The 20,527-nt window shown below is 44.1% G+C and overlaps 1 protein-coding gene across 1 annotated transcript in view; it reads left to right on the top strand.

Annotated features, from left to right (window-relative positions):
* The window catches only part of UNC5D (unc-5 netrin receptor D), a 148,301-nt gene that overhangs the window by 94,848 nt on the left and 32,926 nt on the right, over positions 1–20,527 (top strand). Inside the window, exons 7-8 of the mRNA XM_024217705.1 lie at positions 3,468–3,845; positions 9,065–9,149. Coding sequence (XP_024073473.1) covers positions 3,468–3,845; positions 9,065–9,149 — 463 coding nt within the window. The remainder of the gene's footprint in view (positions 1–3,467; positions 3,846–9,064; positions 9,150–20,527) is intronic.

A 20,527-nucleotide genomic window follows, 5' to 3' on the forward strand; every position in this document is an offset into this window, starting at 1 on the left:
GAGATTTCACATGTATTCTAACCCTCACCCCTCAGCCATACCTATAAATCACTATTTAAAATATTTTAGCCACAAGCTTAAATGCTTTGGTGGATCCAGGTTTTAAGACTTGGATCCAAACTCCATTGATTTCAGTTTGAGTCTTTGCATTAACTTGAGTGGCTTTGGGATCTGGCTCTTAGAACTTAGATACATATATGATTTTCTGATTTGTGGTTTTTGTTCTTAGGCCAATTAGAGCTTTAGTTTCTTCAGAATGCCACACAGATAGGAATGAGATTCAGATACTCGGATAACATGGTGATGAGCATGATATAAAAATCTAGACAGAGAGACCTCTAGGGACTATAGAATCCTCTCTCAAACACTGGAAAAAACAGAAAACATCTGGCTTGTTGTTTCCCCCCCCCCCCCCCAGTGTATCTCTTGCAAATTGTTTTGGTGGGATTTTATTGGCATAAATTTTAAAACTGGAAACCCTAAATATATAGAGCCAGATTCTGTCTCCCCAGACTGGCTCTGTGGAATGATACAGGTAGCTCAAAGAAGCCATAACCTAGCATCAGTCTGTATGGAAAGGTAACCTTTAACTGGAGTAAAGCCAATGTACTCAGCTCCCATACCAAGATGTAAGGGACATGTTAGAGGTATGTGAGGTGAGGGGAAAGAGCAGCTCTAATCTGCAATTTTTAGCTGTTGAACAGTCTTTGGGAACAATGGCCATATGGCGTAAACTAGAGCAGCCCTTGGGCAACTCTGTTTTATGTTGAGGTAGTTGCAGATTGACCCAGAGAATCATTTTGACTCAAATATGGCAGGGAGAATCCATCCCATATTATTCATGATTTGATTTCTTCAGTTGACAGCTTCATGTGATATCCCCAAACCTTAACCTTTCTAGTTAAGAATAATCTCTTTTTAGTAATCCCTAATCCATTTAGAGGAAGAGACTAGTTCTTCTGACATTAGCACGCTGGAGGTTAGCAGTAGGAGGGTTTTAAGTACATTATGCTTAGAGAAGCCTAGAAGTTTTTATCTAATATATCTATCATGTTTAATTGAGGAATGGTGCAACTTGCTTAATTGCCTTCTTCTGGATAGGAAAGAGTTGGTGTAGCTGGGAATTCTTTTTACATTCAAAGCTAATCAGCTGTACGCAAACATCCAATACACTCAGTTTCCTTAATACCATCTGAGCTGGAGAAAATATAGTAAGAATATCTGCTGCTGTGTTATATTGACAGCAACATCATTTAAAAAAGAAAAACCAAAAAGCCAGGTCTTGGGAATGACTTCCCCCCCCCCCTTTTTAAGATGCCTAGAGCCGCAAAGAAAGGCTTAAAAATTATGCTTATTTTCATCTAAAGAGAAATCATACCAAAGGCAGCAGCATCTGGTTAGAAATATGCATTAGAGCAGTCATTACCCACAATGAGTGAGCAGCTAAAGTGTCTATTGCCTTATTTATCAGTGGCGCTGAGGAAAATATTCAGTGGATGCTAGAACTGCAGAGGACATTTGTCTGCAATTCAAGTTTTTGTAGCAGATTAGACATGGATCTGTTGACCCAAACTGAAATGAAAGGATCTGCAAGTATGTGAGAATGGAGCTTTTGAGGGATCCAGATTCTACACTTTTTGAGAATGATTAGTGATGGTAGCAGTCCAACTTGAGACATATTAAAAGGCCTAATTTTCAAAGGGTGGGTAGGCTCAGCACTTTTTGAAAAATCAGATGCTTTTTAAATGTCTCAAGTTGGGAACCTAAAAATCACAAGTCCTTTTTGAAAATTGAGGCCTTAAATTTATCGATTCTCCTCCTCTTTCACCTGGTGTTCTCTGAGTTAGTCTGCACCCAGAATTAGATTGGGAGCCAACCTTTTCTGCATAATTGTGGTCCCACATTTCTAGTCAACCTAGTTTCCTTCAAGCCTGAATCCATACCTTCCTATAGGCTCACTAAAAGAGTAGGTGTTCAGACACGTTTTCATTTGGTTTACACTTGACTCCTTGGTTACATGTGCCTTGACACGGCCTGGAGCATAGAAAACATAGAGTTCAGGTATCCTTTAGATCTATTTCATTGTTTCATCTCCTTTGGGACATTGCCACATGTGATTCTGATTTCTGAGAGCACTGGAAAACGAGAGGAAAGCTGGATGGGTGGTAGTGAAGAGGTCAGAAGGAGGATGCCAGTGTGATGAATTCATGCACGTTTCTCTAGGAATTATCAAAACAAGGATAAAACCTTGCATCTCAGAGTCTAAGTGTTCTGAGAACGGTACTTTTTATAGACATCTCTTAGCCTCTGAGGCTGGCTTGTTTTAAAGTTTTAACTTGATCTGGCAAGAAGCACAAATCCTTCAATGGACTTTGTAACAGCAGATCCTAGGCACCTGCATATATCCACTTGACTAAGGTTCCATGTGGGCCTGGGATTTTTTTACCCATATCTACCTATATGGAGCTCATTGCAAGATAAGGAACTAGATCAGAAAATATTCTGCTTTAACATTTCTGAAGCCCAACAGAATAATTTTCCAGCATCTGTTCTGATTTTATTCTTTGTTATATTGCCTGGATTGCTTTTAAAAGTTTAACTGCAAACAGAAGAGGGAGACACATTATCTTCTAAGTGCAGGTTTTTTTATTGCCAATATATGAGGTGGATATGTTGCAACAAATGATCATTAGATGCCCATGGATATCAAGGGCCAGATCCTCAGCTGATGTGAGTCAGCTTTGCTCCGTTAAAGACAAAGGAGTTACACCACGTAAGAGTCAGGCGCCCAAAATTTTGTAGCTAATATAGAGCTGACACCATTGTTTTCCAGACTGGCCTGTGAATTAGTACCCTAAAGGAACCTATAATTTGGGCTAAAGTGAATAACAAAAGAATTAGTACAACAGCCTTTGCAAAAAGTATATTGTGCATTTCTAGTACAGCGACATTTATCTGAGGATCTCCTAGCACTTTACGAACATTAATTAAGCCTCACAACTCTCCTCTTTGTGTAGGAAAATGCTATCCGTTTTTATAGATAGGGAAACCATGGCACGGAAAGGTGAAAGGGGGGATTTTTGAAAGCACCTCACTGACTTATGAGCACAAGCCCAACTGTAAGTTACTATGGTACTTTTGAAAAAATTCCAGTTAAAGTGACTTGCCCAAGGTCATACAGTGAATTAGGAGTCCTAGGTTCTATTCCTGATTTTGCAACTAACACCCAGCCCTCTACTTTAACCACTGGGCCACACTCTGAAATTGTAAGATACAACATAAAATGGAAAGGTGGGTAAACAGACTTTTCCCTGTGTGGGTGTGGAACTCCACCTCCCTCCCCTGTTTTTCCATTACTCAGATTAAATCCTGATATGTAGGCATTTTTCTAGGAACCACTATGCACATAACAGTTTCCCTTGCTTGTAAAATGGTAACTGAGTACTCAATCAATTTCCTTTCATCAGGTAACTCCCTGCTTCTGAACTCATCCATGCAGCCTGACTTGACAGTGAGCAGAACATACAGCGGACCCATCTGCCTGCAGGACCCCATGGATAAGGAGCTCATGACAGAATCTTCACTCTTTAATCCCTTGTCAGACATCAAGGTCAAAGTTCAGAGTTCATTCATGGTTTCCCTGGGGGTGACGGAGCGGGCCGAGTATCACGGAAAGGCACATTCTGGAACGTTTCCCCATGGGAACAACAGAGGCTTCACGACAATACATGCCAGGAACAAAACTACATACATTCAGAATCTGTCATCTCTTTCAACAAGAAGTGAGCTGAGAACGACTGGCATTTTTGGCCACCTGGGTGGCCGTTTAGTGATGCCAAACACAGGTGGGTGAATCATTTTCTTTTGAAAGCATACAAGAAAGATGTGACCTAAACCCTTTTGCTGTATAGCATTTCATGATATAAAGAAGAGAGGAGCTCACTTATTGGGAAATGTGAAAACTACAGGAATCTTTTTCACACAGAAGAGAGTTGTTACTATCAGATCATTTAGTAAGATTACAACCAGGGCCAAATTCAGAGATGAGGGTTTATTACATGTTGATAAATTGGCATTGTGTTTGAGCTGTTATAATCCAACATCTTCTCCTGACTCCTCTTACCGGGTTCTTGATCCTACCATAGAGCTCCTCTCAGGGTCTTAGGGCTGGTCTACACTGCCGCGCTAGTTCGGCGGCTGGGGATCGAAGTTCCGAGTTCGATTTATCGCGTCTGGTCTGGACGCAATAAATCGAACCAGGAAGTGATCCCCGTCGACTGCGGTACTCCAGCTCAATGAGAGGAGTACCGCGGAGTCGACGGGGAGCCTGCCTGCCGCGTGTGGACCGCGTCTGAACCGCGGTAAGTTCGAAGTAAGGTATGTCGAATTCAGGTATGTTATTCACGTAGCTGAATTTGCGTACCTTACTTCGACTTGGGGGGTAAGTGTAGACCAAGCCTTACACTCCCCTTTCCAATTTGTTCCTCACAGTCTAATTATATCAATGACTGATCCAATGAACGGACGATGCTACAGAAATATCTGTGGGATATCATCATGATGAGAGACCATTGAGGAGAGCCACTGTTCTGAATGAAAACTACTGTGTGTGGCTACACCTGTTGGTCTAATTAGTTTGTTGTTTTTGGATTTTCCAGGGTTGTTGTTTTTTCCCTTCTAACTTAGCTCTGTTCTGAAAGGACATCTCCATAGTGCATCACTTCCGAGTTAACTGCCAGCTCAGTACTGGGTTGAGCATCAGAACTTTGCTTGAAATAGAGGAGCTAAATTTGCATCACTAATAGATGATGTTTGCTTTGTGACTTTTGAGCTTTGTAACTTAGCGTGAGATTCTCGTCATAGCTCTGCTTGCTAGTTGCTAAAAGGAAATGGAGTTTTTTAAACTTGCAGCCACTGTGTGAAACCAAATTAGAATCAAATAAAGGATATTAAGATTGCATCGCTGCAACATATTACACCTTTTGGAGTTGTGAAATGGAATGTGTGTCATAACTGGCCTGATGCCACTATTTCCAGCTAATTGGGCACCTTTTGGATTCTAGTGATCCTAGAGTTGAGATTCACTTTCGACTAGAGTTTGATTTCACTTGACAACTTTTGTTCTGTGCATCCAGGCCTGTCTCTTACTGTTTGTTTGAATGAAATGCCATTTCCAGTCTTCCTTTTCATATTTCATTGCCACTTTAAAAAAAAAGCATCAAAAACATTGTGTGTATTTAGAATAGATTGATAGTAATATGTAATTAAAAGTGATAATATGTAGCACACAGAAATGCATGCTGTATTCAAGGCAGTTGTTTCTCCGTGGACGATTTGGATGTTCAGGAATGAACATTACAAAGATAGCAAGACAGTGTAGCTATCAAAAGTGATGATGGGCAAAGGAATTCTTATTCTGCATCAAATTACTTTAAATAATGCTCATCCCACAAAGCAAATAAATTCCAGGTGTATTTGGTCCATGCAATTTACTTTTCCCCCCTCTACCACTAGTCTGAAATAAAATCTTGCAGACAATTGCAAATCACAGTAGCATCTCGACGTTTCAGGATTTATCTGAAGGTATGCAAGTGTGACATATTGAAAGAATCTGGAATCTATTATTTCCTCCCTCATTTATGTTGGCTTTACAACAGTGTAACTCCATTATGGCCACAATGGAGTAAGTTCCAATGTACACCATTGTAAGAGAAGCATCAAACCATAAGCTGCAATGGCTGTTGTGCATATGAACTAAAAGAAATGAAAATCTTTATAAATCCAGTTTGTTTTTGTAGGTGATCTCTCCATTATGAGTTTCTCCTGATCAAAAGCACCAGCAGATTCAATTTGGCAAACATTTGTCTTTAATGTAGCATTGAGTAAAGGCCCTTAAGGAAACCTTAAACAATAATTGAGCTTTGCAAACTATAAGGAGCTTTACAGATGACAAGTTTCATAATATTAATAGATATATAGGTGGATAACGTGGGGGCAAAGAAGAATGCACAGATAATGCCATTTTAAATAATTGGTTTACTCAACAGCTTTTTGAGATCTAGCAAAGCTCATTTTAAAGGTTAAGAAAGTCGTGCATGCATTTGTTATGCAAAAAAAAAAAAACTAAATAGAGAACTCAGAACAGGTTGTTCTGTTGTCAGATCAAATAAAAGGCTGTCAGGTAGCAGGTGTTCCCCCTCGCCCCCCCCCCGCCCAAATCAAAGCTAATTGCTGGAGTGACATGTCAAAAATAGAAACTTTTTCTAGGCCCTAGAGTGTCAAGATATTAGACAGACAATCTATCTTTTTTTACTTCATAACTTGGAGCTCCCTTTTTGATGGCACAGATATTCAGCTGCATTCAATCACTGTGTTCTGATTCCTGTGCTTTTTCTTCTGGGTTGAAAGATGGTAGAGGATCTTTGATTGAGGTGAAGCTGTGATAATTTCAGGCCACCTCTGAGCTCTGTGAGTAAGCTTAGACTCAATTTCCAGCTCTGTCTGAGTGACACTTGACTTCAAGTTTGCGAATGTCAAACTACTGTTGTTCACATCCAACAATGCGGTCCTGGCCCTTTCAATTTCTTCCTATCCTGTAGGAAGGGTGTGTGTATGTGTGTGTGTGTGTTTCACCAGAACTCACTGTTGTCCAAAGGGGTTCACCCTACAAAGAGGCAGACATTTTTAAATGCTTCATAACTGGGAAATTTCAAAGCACAGAAGGCACCTAACCACTATCCACTTTCACTGGGAATTAGCTGTCTTAACTGTACTTTGTGCCTTTGAAAATCCACCCCCTTAAACATTTGTGGATTTTCTCAGCATCACAAAAGAGCTAACTTCTCTCTATCCCATTCTAATGGAGGAAAATGGTTGCCCTGAAGTTAGCCCTAACTATCAAAGTGTGTGCCTATAACAATACAGGGAGAGCAGTACCTAGGGGATTATCATAAATACGGCGTCTAACCAATGTAATGATGGCCATGCCTCTCTAGTATTGATATTAAAACCTAGTTAATAATGAATCTCATTGTCAGGAGGCTCCAAGCAGGGATTTTTAATGTGCCTCATTCTTAGCACAAGTGAAAGAGACTAATGATAACCAGCATGTTACTGAATAATGTTCATAAATTGGAAGCACAAATAACTTATTTTATAATGAGTCTTGGGCTGCATGACTGTACAGCAGCTCTCAGGCTTACAAGAGCGCAGCTCACGCTGCATCGGTAATGTTATTAGAAGGATGCCATCTCTCCATTGAAATTATAATCACCAAGTTGTATGCTTTTCTACTCTAGCATTGGTTCTTCTGATGAAAGAGAGGGTGAGAGGTTCATTATTTGAGGGGGAGGAAGAAACCCTGAGGTTTTATTTTTGCAAAGGATTTTTTTGTCATGTATAACCAGTTCATTTCTTATCATAAACAAGAAGATGCATTAAAGAGAAGAACTGTGCTCTGTGGGCTCTTATCTGTTAGCTGATGTAAAAGATTTACTTCAAAGCAATTGCTACACACAAAAGAAAGCTCAGGAACTCCACATGAACTGTGGGGCTGGGTTGGGCTGAGCGTCCTTGGCTTTGCAGTGGACTGTATACACCTAGGAAAAAGCTACTGAGGATTTTAAATTTGGATTATTTCTTTTTAATCTAAATAGCTATATCATCTGACCATACAGAATAAGAATAAAGTCAGTGCCAGAAGTACATTCCCTAGGGGACTAGATGGCTCTGAGAACTTTTAATGGGATACAGAGTCATTCACCTTTTTTGTGGCTGGAGTTGCATTCAGACCTAGTTCAGAAGTGACTGAAAGTTGTTTGAATCTGATGGCTGCATTAAATAAGTTAGTGGTTTTATTATGTCCCCACTAGGAAATGGGTTTGAGAACACCCTCACAACTGGAACTAAACAGAACCTTTGCTGACAGTCTCAGCAAAGGGGCTAAGGACTGAATGAGCCCATGAGACTGAAGTCCTCTCATTTCCATAAAGGAGTCCCTCCTGTGCAGGTGGCATTGATGGCAGAGTGGGCGAGAAGTCTTTCTATACCTAGCGATGAAGAGAAGAGTTCAGTCATCAAGGTTATGCATCCTACATCAGTGGTTCTCAAACTTTTTTTTTCATGGACCACTTGAAAATTGCTGAGGGTCTCAGCGGACCACTTAATGATCTATCCAAATGTTGTTTGCACCATTAGCAAACTATTGTAAAGCGCTATATTAAATAAAATCAGATAAAAGCACTATATTAATAAAAAACCTTAATAATAAACAACATTTTCTGTTCTACAAATAAAAGCACACAACTCATATTTTAATATCTGTAGTCTTACCTTTCTAATGCGAGGGATGTGCCCTCTCTCCCCCGCCGCAGCAGCCCCTGAGCCTCTTTCTCTGGCCGCTGCAGCCCTGCATGTCCCAAATTCCCACCCCCCACTTCTTACCCCACTGCCCTCTCCCACCTATCCCTATTCCCCCCAAGGCCACCACCTCACCTTACATGTGCATCTTCTCCAGGGTCCAGGCACCTAATTAATGGAGCCATGCCTGCACGGCTCCACTAATTAGGTAGGTGGCCCTTCATTTTCTCGTGTGCTGCCGCCCAGGCACGCACTTTAGAGGGAACAACCCCTGGACCACCTGAATTGAGCTCGCGGACCACTGGTGGTCCATGGACCACAGTTTGAGAACCTCTGTCCTACATAATTCACTGGTGCAAAAATACCTCAAAGTCTGCTCTTTCAAAAACTCACATAATGGCAGGATGCCTGCCCCACTGTTTGTATAAAGCCTAGCCCAGTGAGGACCTGATCCTGATAGGGGCCTTTGGGAAATACTGTAGTACAGACAAATAAACAAACCATTTTAATAAGATGTATTTCCTTAATTTGATAATGGCCCACCCTGTACTACCATTTTCAAACAGGCTTTTTGCTAGGGTAGTATACATTTCAAGGGGTTATAGTTCAGAAGCAATTTGTGAGGTTTTCCTTTATGTCCAAAGTATTTCTAGAAGCCTTGGATTTGGGAAGTCCAACAATAACCTCTAAACTTGTTCTGTTGTAGGAGTCAGTTTGCTGATACCACATGGAGCTATCCCTGAAGAGAGCTCATGGGAAATCTATCTTACCATCAGTCAAGGGGAGTCCAGGTGAGAAACCAATTAAAAATCACATGGCAATACTGTCCCCCCAAAAAAGCATAATCCCAGCAAATACTTTTCTGATAGCCATCATACCAATTATTGGATTATGTGGGCCTCATTCCACCCTCTTTTACCCTGGTATAATTATTGACTTCATAGGAATTACTGGGGTAAGCAATAGCACGATCAGGCACTTTGTATGCTACCACTCTGAAAACACATTCAGATATGAGAACTCTGTTGAAGGACTGGATAACTCGGGGGAACTGGGTTTTTTAGTAAGGAATCTTGCACTTCTAGGTTATCAGTCTGACTCTTCCCATTGCTGATGAATAGTTATCACCATCCTATGGACATTCAGTGACCTATGTGAAATGAATGAATGGGTTCTCAGTCAAGTTCTTAGTGCATAGATAGTCCAGTTCCTAACTTATAGATAACTCTGTTCTGAAATCACTATCAGAGACTGTAGTCACAGACAGCCAACAAGAGAGCAGACTGTCACATTGCCCCAGCAAGAATTGAGTGGACCATGGAAACTGAACTGCCCTTTGACCATTAGAAGTGTGATCCTTGTGCGATGCATTTGGCAAGGTGGTGAAAAGGGTGTTTGAAGTGCCTTTGCCCTGCATTATTTCTCTTTTGTGGATAAATAAAGGAGTTCATTCTCCCAGGCTTTCAATCCAGTACCATTGCAATCACTTTAAATAATTAGAAACAGAAGGAAAAGGAAAGTTGTTACTAAGCTTTTGATAAGTTCAGGCAGCTGATTTTTGTGCAGCTGTATCATATGTGCTGCCATTATCTCTGCCACATAAAATATACCTAGCTACTCTTTTGGACCTTTTCATAAACGAGATGGCCATTAGACATGGGGGGGAGGTCTGAATTCTGCTATCACTTATGCCAGGAGTAACTATATTGTAATCAGTGGAGTTTCTCCAGATCTACATCAGTGTGAAAGTAGAATTTGACCAAGGGTCTCTTACCTCAGATTAGTTTTTTTCCCCTTTTTGTTACGAAGGAAAACAGCCAGAGAAACAGATGGTTTTAACAGATTTTGATAGCTGTTCCCATAAAAGGATTTTCTGTTTCCCAGTGGCTTTAACTTTTCACACAACATGGGTTATAAAGAATCAAAGTGCTCTATCAGTCAGTTGTTTTTCAGAGCCCAATGGATTTTGCTGATGTGCAGTGCTAAGTTTGGCACAAGTTATTTTCTAGGTTCTGCTAAGTTCTGTCTGGAAACTTTGTTCTCAAATACCAGGAGACTCAGTAGAGTTACAAAGTGAAATTTTACTTAATAGAATCTAGTAACTAAAGTGAGCACACTTAGGTCACAAATGTAGCATATTGTCACAATACTAGTACAAGGATTTGAGGGGAGGCAGGTGTGAAGCGGGTAGGGTGCTAGCCCTACTTCTCAATTGTCACTAATTACAGGACAATCCTTAATTTTTAGAGCCCAAATTCCTTTTATCTCAAATGCAAAATTGTGAAACAGAATAAATCAGGTCCGTGTCAGGAACCCAGTTTACAGTATTGAGTTTCTAGGTGATGTTTATTCCAAGTCAAATAATCCTACTACTGCATTATTTTTCTTGTTCTTTTTGGGTCCTTGTCCCTCAGCTGAGTCTCAGCAGGGTAGTTCTTGTGGGGATATCTGTGACTTGAAGGGGCTTGGCAGACCTTAGGAACTGCATTAGTCTTAGGTTGCTTTGAGAACCTGGAATGAACCATACTAACGTTCATTAGTTAAAGCTTCTTAGTAAGGCAGATGAGTTTACATGCATTCAGCAGATGGGCAAATTGTGATGGAAAGATAAAACCAAAAATTTCCAAGTGTGTCTACTAATTTGAGGTGCCCAACTTGAGAAATGTAGGATATGTGGGTGCTCAGCACCTCTAAATATCAGGCTGGAGGTGTTTTAGATCGGGTACCCAGAATTAAAGTACTTTTGAAAACTTGTTCCTAAATATCTTGCCTGAAATCATAATGGTGGAAGAGAGACAGAGGGAAAACACCCACACCCATCTCTGACTCTAAATTATTCTCCAATCATTAGACAATACTCAGGGCCTTCTGGACTTTTAACAGTGCTAAGTGTTATCTGACTGCTAGCCACTTCCTCCCTTTAGTGCCCCCACTGTTGCACATGAGTTATTTTCCTTTCCACATATTCCCATTTGAGTGTATTTGATATGCACATGAGAAACTGGCATGTTAGTGGGTTGTTTTCTTCCCCTTTTACTGTACATATTGACTTAGAGTTGCTCTAGCTTCTTGGGTAAATATAACTTGTCACTTAGTTTCCTCGGTGATGTATTTACTCAAGAGAGTTTGTCACAAGAATTCTGGTTAATATATACTACTGAGGTGTATTTTTCTAAATTAAGCAAACTTGATTTTATCATTAAATAATGTTAAGATTAAAGATAAAAATCAGTAAGCCCAGGACACTTAGAATCTTAAATTTGCCTTTTGCTCCTACTACTAAGCCACAGTATGTATCATTTAAAGGTTTGTTTGCACTTCTGCTGAGTATAACTTTCCTTTTTCTCTTACTGTTTACACTGAGATTCTTTATCTTGTGATCCTGACAAATCTCTGGCTAAGCAGTGTCAGCCTAGTACTCGGATGCGAGATCTCTAAGGTACTGTAGGAAACAGTGTTGGCAGTTTAGGTTTTTATATCCGCTCAAGTCACCTAGGCATCACTTTGCTCTCTGAATTAGGCCTGGTCTACACTAGGAGGTTATGTCGAATTTAGCAGCGTTAAATCAAATTAACCCTGCACCCGTCCACACAACGAAGCTATTTAGTTCAACATAGAGGTCTCTTAAATTCGATTTCTGTACTCCTCCCCGACGAGGGGAGTAGCGCTAAATTCGACATGGTCATGTCGGATTAGGGTAGGTGTGGATAGAATTCGACGCTAATAGCTCCGGGAGCTATCCCACAGTGCACCACTCTGTTGACGCTCTGGACAGCAGTCCGAACTCGGATGCTCTGACCAGCCACACAGGAAATGCCCCGGGAAAATTTGAATTCCTTTTCCTTTCTGGGCAATTTGAATCTCATTTCCTGTTTGGACATCGTGGCGAGCTCAGCAGCACTGGCAACGATGCAGAGCTCTCCAGCAGAGGTGACCATGCAATCTCAGAATAGAAAGAGGGCCCCAGCATGGACTGATCGGGAAGTCTTGGATCTGATCGCTGTGTGGGGCGATGAGTCAGTGCTTTCTGAGCTGCGATCGAAAAGACGGAATGCGAAGATCTATGAGAAGATCTCAAAAGCCATGACAGAGAGAGGATACAGCCGGGATGCAACGCAGTGCCGCGTGAAAATCAAGGAGCTGAGACAAGGCTACCAGAAGACCAAAGAGGCAAACGGACGCTCCGGATCCCAGCCCCAGACATCCCGTTTCTACGAGGCACTGCTTTCCATTCTAGGTGCGGCCGCCACCACTACCCCACCAGTGACTGTGGACTCTGAGGATGGGATATTGTCGACGGCCGCTTCCTCGGAGATGTTAGCGGACGGGGAAGATGAGGAAGGAGATGAGGAGGATGAGGCAGTCGACAGCACTTACAACGCTGATTTCCCCGACAGCCAGGATCTCTTCATCACCCTCACAGAGATCCCCTACCAACCATCCCCAGGCGTTAACCCAGACCCTGAATCAGGGGAAGGATCAGTCGGTAAGTGTATTAAACATGTAAACATTTATTTTGAACAGAACAGGAATATTAACAATGGGTTTTTCATGATTAGTTTGCCCTAGGCGCTCTACTTTTTAGTCCTTGCCAGTGCAGCTACTGGAAAATAAGGTCTATATGTCCGGGGATAGAGCTGATATCCTCATGGGACATCTCCACGAAGCTCTCCTGGAGGTAATTGGAAAGCCTTTGCATGAGGTTCCTGGGGAGAGCGGCCTTATTGTGTCCTCCGTGGTAGGAAACTTTTCTGCGCCAGGCTATCATCAAGTACTCTGGGATCATTGCCTTGCAGAGCATGGTGGCATATGGCCCTGTTTTTTGCTGGCTTTCACGCAGCATGCGATCTTTCTCTGTCTCAGAAATCCTCAGCAGAGTGATGTCGCTCATGGTGACCTGCTTAGAATTAGGGGAATATTACTATTGGGACTGCTTGCCTGTTCCTTTACAGAACTGTAACTGGCGGTTTACAGCCACGCGGTGGAGGCGGGAGAGGGGCAGCAAACAGGGATCTTTCCCGGGGACAGCCGCGAGGGGGTGGGACAGGGGCAGAGTTCATGCTTGCCGGATTGCCGGCAGCAGGAACTGGCCAACACTAGGAGCATTGCTTTGAACGTGAAAGGAGGGCACTGCTATAATTTAAGTTTGAAGCAGCCAAAAGTCTACGGCTTACCATGTCAGCCTGCTACCCAAATTCCGCTGTCCTGCCCCGCTTGTCTGATCTCCACTGCAAGACCCTAGGCACTGAGTGCGCATGTGATAGGTGCTGTGCATGGTCTTGTTCACAGAGAAAGACTATGTTGATTGTTCACAAAAAATTATCTTTTTGAGGAATTCACTCCCTTTTTCCCATCCCACAGCTTCGACTGTCTCCTGACCTACCCTGGCATCCCCCTCCCAGAGGCTGGCGCAGATTAGGTGGAGAAAGAAAAGGACACGGGACGACATGTTCTCAGAACTTATGGGCTGCTCCCGAGCCGAGGCGGCCAGCAGACCCATTGGAGGGAGAACATGTCGCAATACCATCGATCACACATTGAACGGGAGGAGAGGTGGTGGCAGGAAGACCAGCAGGCGACTCAAACGCTGCTTGGACTAATGAGGGAGCAAACGGACATGCTCCAGCGCCTTATGGATGTTCTGCAGGACCGGAGGCAGGAGGACAGAGGACATCTCTAACTGCCCTCCCCCGCCACAAAGTCCCATACCCCCCTCACCCAAAGTCCCAAGAAGGAGGGGCGTCAGGGGCCGTGAAAACTGTCACTCCACCCCTGCAGACTGCTCAAGTAGCAGAAGGCTCTCATTCCCTTTCCTTCCCGCCTCACCCAAGCCCCCGTCCCAGTTTCATCCCCTAACTGTGTAGTTGCTAATAAAAAATATGTTTCTGTTAATTACTGTTTCCATCATGTTCTTTTAGAGGAGAGTGCGTTTGAAGGGTGGAAGGGGGTTGGTAATTGGAGAGGACAGTCACCTTTACCAAGGTACAGACACAGGGGCAGGTTCAGCAGCAGGTCACACACACATTGCAGTCACTAGGCACCCTGGTCAGTCTGGGAGGTGGTTTTCATGTTCTGGGGGCGGGGGGCGGCTATGTGACTTTGTGGCGGGGGAGGGCGGTTAGAGATCTTATGCAGCGGTCCTTATCCTGGATCACAGAGCCACGCAGCAGGGGATCTGTAACCGTCCTCCCCCGCCACAAAGTCACATAGCCCCCACACACAGAGTCCCGAAAAGGAGGGGTGGCAGGCTCCGTTGAAACAACCAGTCCACCACTGCGGACCACTCTAGGAGCAGGAGCCTGTCATTCCTCGAGTTTAGAAGCGTTCTTTCCATCACTACGCCCGCTTCCCACCACAGTCTGCGTCCCAGTTTCAACACTTTACCGCGAAACCCGTAATAAAGAAAACGGGGCTCATTAACAAAGTTCCATTTATTTTATTTTTAAATGTGTGTTGGAAGGGGGGGGACGGGGTGAACGGAGTATGTAGCTGGAAAGTATAATCAACATTAACCGGGTAAAGAAACGGGGGCAGGTTCAGCTTCTCTTTAAACAAACGTAATAGTCACAGGTTACCCTGCTCACTGAGGAACCTAGCTTTCAAAGCCTCCCGGATGCACAGCGCGTCCCGCTGGGCTCTTCTAATCGCACGGCTGTCTGGCTGGGCGTAATCAGCAGCCAGGCTATTTGCCTCAACCTCCCACCCCGCCATAAAGGTCTCCCCCTTGCTCTCTCAGAGATTGTGGAGCACACAGCAAGCTGCAATAACAATGGGGATATTGGTTTCGCTCAGATCAGAGCGAGTCAGTACGCTTCTCCATCTCCCCTTGAGACGGCCAAAAGCACACTCCACCACCATTCTGCACTTGCTCAGCCGGTAGTTGAAGAGTTCTTTTTCACTGTCCAGGGCGCCTGTATAGGGCTTCATGAGCCAGGGCATTAGCGGGTAGGCTGGGTCCCCGAGGATGACTATAAGCATCTCCACATCCCCAACAGTTATTTTGTGGTCCGGGAAGTAAATACCTTCCTGCAGCCGTCTAAACAGACCAGAGTTCCTGAAAACACGAGCATCATGAACTTTGCCCGGCCATCCGACGTTGATGTTTGTAAAACGTCCCCTATGGTCCACCAGTGCTTGCAGCACCATTGAAAAGTAGCCCTTTCGGTTAATGTACTGGCTGGCCTGGTGGTCCGGTCCCAGGATAGGGATGTGAGTTCCATCTATAGCCCCACCGCAGTTTGGGAATCCCATCGCGGCGAAGCCATCTATGATCACCTGCACGTTTCCCAGAGTCACTACCTTTGACAGCAGTAGCTCAACGATTGCGTTGGCTACTTGCATCACAGCAACCCCCACGGTAGATTTGCCCATGCCAAAGTGGTTCGCAACTGACCGGTAGCTGTCTGGCGTTGCAAGCTTCCAGAGGGCTATGGCCACTCGCTTCTGGACAGTCAGGGCTGCTCGCATCCGGGTGTTCTTGCGCTTCAGGGCAGGGGACAGCAACTCACAAAGTTCCAGGAAAGTTCCCTTCCGCATGCGAAAGTTTCGCAGCCACTGTGATTCATCCCAGACCTGCAGCACTATGCGGTCCCACCAGTCCGTGCTTGTTTCCCGGGCCCAGAATCGCCATTCCACAGCATCAACATGACCCATTGCCACCATGATGTTCACGGCGCAGGGTCCCGTGCTTTGTGAGAGGTCTGTGCCCCTCTCAGACTTAATGTCCTCACTGCGCTGCCATAGCCTCCTCGCCCGATTTCTCAGCATCTGCCTCTGGAAAAGGTGGATGATAAGGTGCGAGGTGTTGACAACGGCCATAACTGCAGCGATGGTCGCTGCAGGCTCCATGCTCGCAGTGCTGTGGCGTCCGCGCTGTCACTCACCAGAAAAGTGTGCAAACTGATTTCCCACCGGCGCTTTCAGGGAGGGAGGGCGGGAGTGACGGTTGGATGACGACAGTTACCCAAAAGCACCCTCGACACATTTTTTTCCCCAGCAGGCATTGGGGGCTCGACCCAGAATTCCAGTGGGCAGCGGGGACTGCGGGAACTGTGGGATAGCTGCCCACAGTGCACCGCTTCCAATGTCAATGCTTGCCCCGTTAGTGTGGACTCACAAAGTCGAATTACTGTCCTTAGTGTGGATACACACGTTCGACTTTGTAATATCGGTTCCACAAATTCGATTTAAGTAAAATCGAACTACTCTCGTAGTGTAGACATACCCTAAGTGTTGAAACAATGCCCTGATATGTTGCTAGAGCACAACTGGTTAATTCCATATAGTAATTCCATATAGTAACTTGATGCTGTTTATACTTCATCATGTAATTTTCTGACTTGTTTTCATATTTTATCATCTGTTCCATTACCATTAAGCACAAATTCTGTTTTCTCGGTCTGTGTTACCAAGAACTGTTCTGAAACCCAACTTCCCTTCAATCTTTGCCTGAGGCCTCCAACAAATTTCCCTGCTTTAGCTCAGTAGATGCAGGGATTAGATTTATTAGTTTTTCCATCACTACCACTGGTACAAGATGCAGTGGGACATTCCAAACAACATTCTTACAGTGTAATTAAATAAGCTCCCACTTTTTGCATGTTTCTTTAGCTTCCTTCAACTGCGCTTTCATAATTTACATTCCAAACTGAGTTGAACAGACAAGTTGCAATAATAATTTCAGTGGTGAATTTCAAGCTTGCTCTCTCTTTTTTTGGGGGGGGGGGATGCACCCTCTGTATAGAGGGGCCAGAAGCAGGCTTATGTACCTCTCAAGCCCTATTTTTAACACTTGAATAGTGGTCCAAGACTGGCCAATTCCTAGAAGTTTGTCTCCATGAAGCATTATGGGGATGGAGATGCCTCTTGTGTCCAAGGAAAGGAGCACTTTGACTTTGTTTAGGAATCTGGGACTTTCTTCTCTTTGCGTGGGGTGATAGACTCTTTATATGCAATTGTTTTCTTTTTTTACATCACTTCTTTTTTGAAATATTGTCCACTTTTCCTGTACCTATATTCAATATAGAGTAAATATTTGGTTACAGTAGCTTAGATAACTAAATAATTGCAGGTGTTTTTCTTTAAAAACCAAGAGGAAGAGCTGTCTGTGGATTTTAAAGTCCAGGGATATTTTCCAAAACTTATTGTGAAACCCTTTTCTGCTTTTCTCTGATATCTGAACTCCTTTGTGAGAACTTTTATATTCCATCCCCATCTGCTACCATAGTATTTTGATCATTTTCAATGAAATATTAAGATATGTGAAGGAAAGGAGGGGAAAAAGCAGCTGTTTCAGCTGCAAGGATTATGCAGAAGTGAATTAAAATGGGTTAATTAAATACAAGTAGCAAATTTTGCCTGCTGTTTTATTTTTGTGGGCAGAAGCAGGGGTGGTGAGAACCAGACCAGAAAATTACCATAGGGAGATTTTTTTTGTATGCAATCCTATAAAATGAAACAAATGCAAACATTGATTTATTTTTCCATTATAATACAGGCAATGTTTCCTTTTCAAATAACTGAGACAGCATTGTTTCAGCCATCTTAGCTTTGCTGGAATAAAACAGACTTGTTTAGCAGCAGCAGCAGCATCCTGTACTGATATGCAGGGAACCTGGTTGCCTTTTGTTGCTCCTGGATTTCTTGTTTCCCATGGCAGAAGAAGCTGCAATCTCTGCAGAGTTGATACTGAGTTACAGTTCTGTATCACTTTACTGACCATATGCATTAAGCAGCAACCTCTTGAGTGAAGGACATCAGCCATGTGGACAGCTCACTGTACAGCAGTGGATAAAAGGTTAAATTATGGGTTCAGGAAAAGGATGTTTGTTCCCTTTTCCTTACAAAAGTTCTGCTCTGTGTAGTCATTTATGATTCAATAGCAGTTCTAGTAAAGTTTCATCCAAAAGACTGTCCACCCTCCCTGGTTTTCAGATATCACAGTCTAATTTGTTGTCTACGTTAGGTGGATGAACAGATGTATCTACTTCTTAAGAATGAAGGGCTGTGTTGACCCTTGAATGTGTGGTTCCAGGAAGCCATCGGGGGCAGGGATCATGTCATCTTATGCATTGGTTAAGGCGGAGATCGTTCAGTATATTAGACTAGTCATCATTACTATCACCTCCTTCTTTCAGCCCCTGTGGGGAGAAGGTAAACATTAAAAGACATTCTGAATTAAGCCCAGATCTTTCCCCCTGCTCTGTTTCCATTGCTATCATTTCAAAAACCAAACCATAATTTTTGTCCCATCATCTGTGCAATATACCAATTCTTACCACAAATCATCTGTGTTGGCTGTGAATTGGTGTCATACAATCAGGGCCGGCTCTGGCTTTTTTGCCGCCCCAGGGGCGCCTGGGGGGGAGGGCAGCCGGAGCCCCGGGGGGAGGGCGGCGAGCCCCGGCGGGGGCTCGGCTCTCTCCCCGGTGGCCAGAGCGCCGGGGGCAGGGCGGCGAGAGGGCGGCGAGCCCCGGCTGGGGCTCGGCTCTCCCCCCGGCGGCCGGGGGGAGGGCGGCCAGAGCTCCGGGGGGAGGGCGGCGAGCCCGGCTGTGGCCCCGCTCTCCCCGTCGGCCGGAGCGCCGCGCCGCCCCCCTCCAGGTGCCGCCCCAAGCACCAGCTTGGTTGCCTGGTGCCTGGAGCCGGCCCTGCATACAATCCTCTGGAATGTGGGTCTTGTGCTAAATCTAGAAGAAGAAGAAGAAATCCATGTCTTAAAATGTTCCAGAGTCTTGAAGCACAGTGCTCCTGGCCAAATCAGCCATGGAACCGGTGATCTCTCTAAAAGGAGTCCAAGCCAAAGGTCTGATGATCATAAATATGTTGTCTGTCACGTAGAGCCTCAAGGATGGGGCTGGCTGCTGGGGCTTTATAACGGATGCATTGAAGGGCTCCCTGAGAGTAAAGAAATAGGCAAGCTTGCTCTCAAAATACCATACTTCCTTTGATGCTGGCAAAATACATTGGATATTGATTTCTCAGAAAGTAACAAAAACCCTGTTGATTCAGGCCCTAGCAAGAATTAGAGTGAAACATCTCTTGCCCCCTTGCTTAATTCTCTCTCTTTAAACCTCCTTAAGCCGCTAACACTGAGCAAGAGCCATACTGTAAAAAAAAAAAGCCAGCAATCTGGTGGCTTGCTCCCTGAACCAAAAAGTCACATCACTGGAGTTACCCACACATAGCCGGGAACTGTGGCTGGTTGGAGTTAGTGCAGCTAGGAATATGTTATTTGCCTGACAGTGCTGGGGATTCTTCCCACTACTGATGTCTCTTAGTGAAATAAATTAATAGGCACATAGAGACGGGGATGACACAGAAAATCTGGATTCAATTCCAGCTCTGTCACCAATTCTTTTTATGGTCTTGGACAAGTCATTTAGTTGTCCTGTGCCTCAGTTTCTCATTTGTAATATAGGCTAGATCTACAGTTACACCTAGGTGACTGGCATGCAGGTGTGAGCATCCTCATTGCAAAGCCATATCTGCAAACGTATGTCCTCACTGCTTCTCGCCTGAGTATGGCTGGGACACAGCCAATGGCTCTTTGTGCTGAGATGCTTTAGGATTCTTTCCCAGTCAATTGTGTCAATACCTGGGGGAATTGTGGGAAGGGCACTGGAGGACTATCAGCACCTGAGTGATTTTTCCCTGCATCTTCACTACATTGCAGGCGGGTTCCAGCCTAAGTTACAGTGGAGCCTGGGCTTTAAAAAAAACCCTCCCCCTGAGCTTAAGGGACCTCCAAACCTGGCTCAGAGGTTTTGCTGTGTAGATGGCAGGGAGGAGGGGGAGTTATGATTAAAACCTAGGTAAGAGCCCAGTTTCACTGTGCCGTGTAGTAGACATACCCTTGGAAATAATGAATTCTTTCTCCTATTCTTTGTCTGTCTTGTCCATTTACACTTTAAGCTCTTTGGGGGCAGGGACTGCCTCCTACTGGGATCCTAACAGAATAGGGGTCCAGTTAGGGTTGCCAACTGTGACTGAAGCTATTCTGGGAGATTCCAATGACATAATATCATTTTCTTAAAATATCCTATTAAAATCTCCTGGATTGCTTTCAGTATTCACCAGGAGATCGATGCTGATTCTGGGAGACTCCAGGCCAACCCTGGAGGGTTAGGTCCAGTCTCAGGTGGCACCTCTTGGTACTACTGCAATACAAATA

This window comes from Terrapene carolina, unplaced genomic scaffold (genome assembly GCF_002925995.2).
Source record: "Terrapene carolina triunguis isolate 2854851 unplaced genomic scaffold, T_m_triunguis-2.0 Scaffold53, whole genome shotgun sequence".
Classification (NCBI taxonomy): domain Eukaryota; kingdom Metazoa; phylum Chordata; order Testudines; family Emydidae; genus Terrapene; species Terrapene triunguis.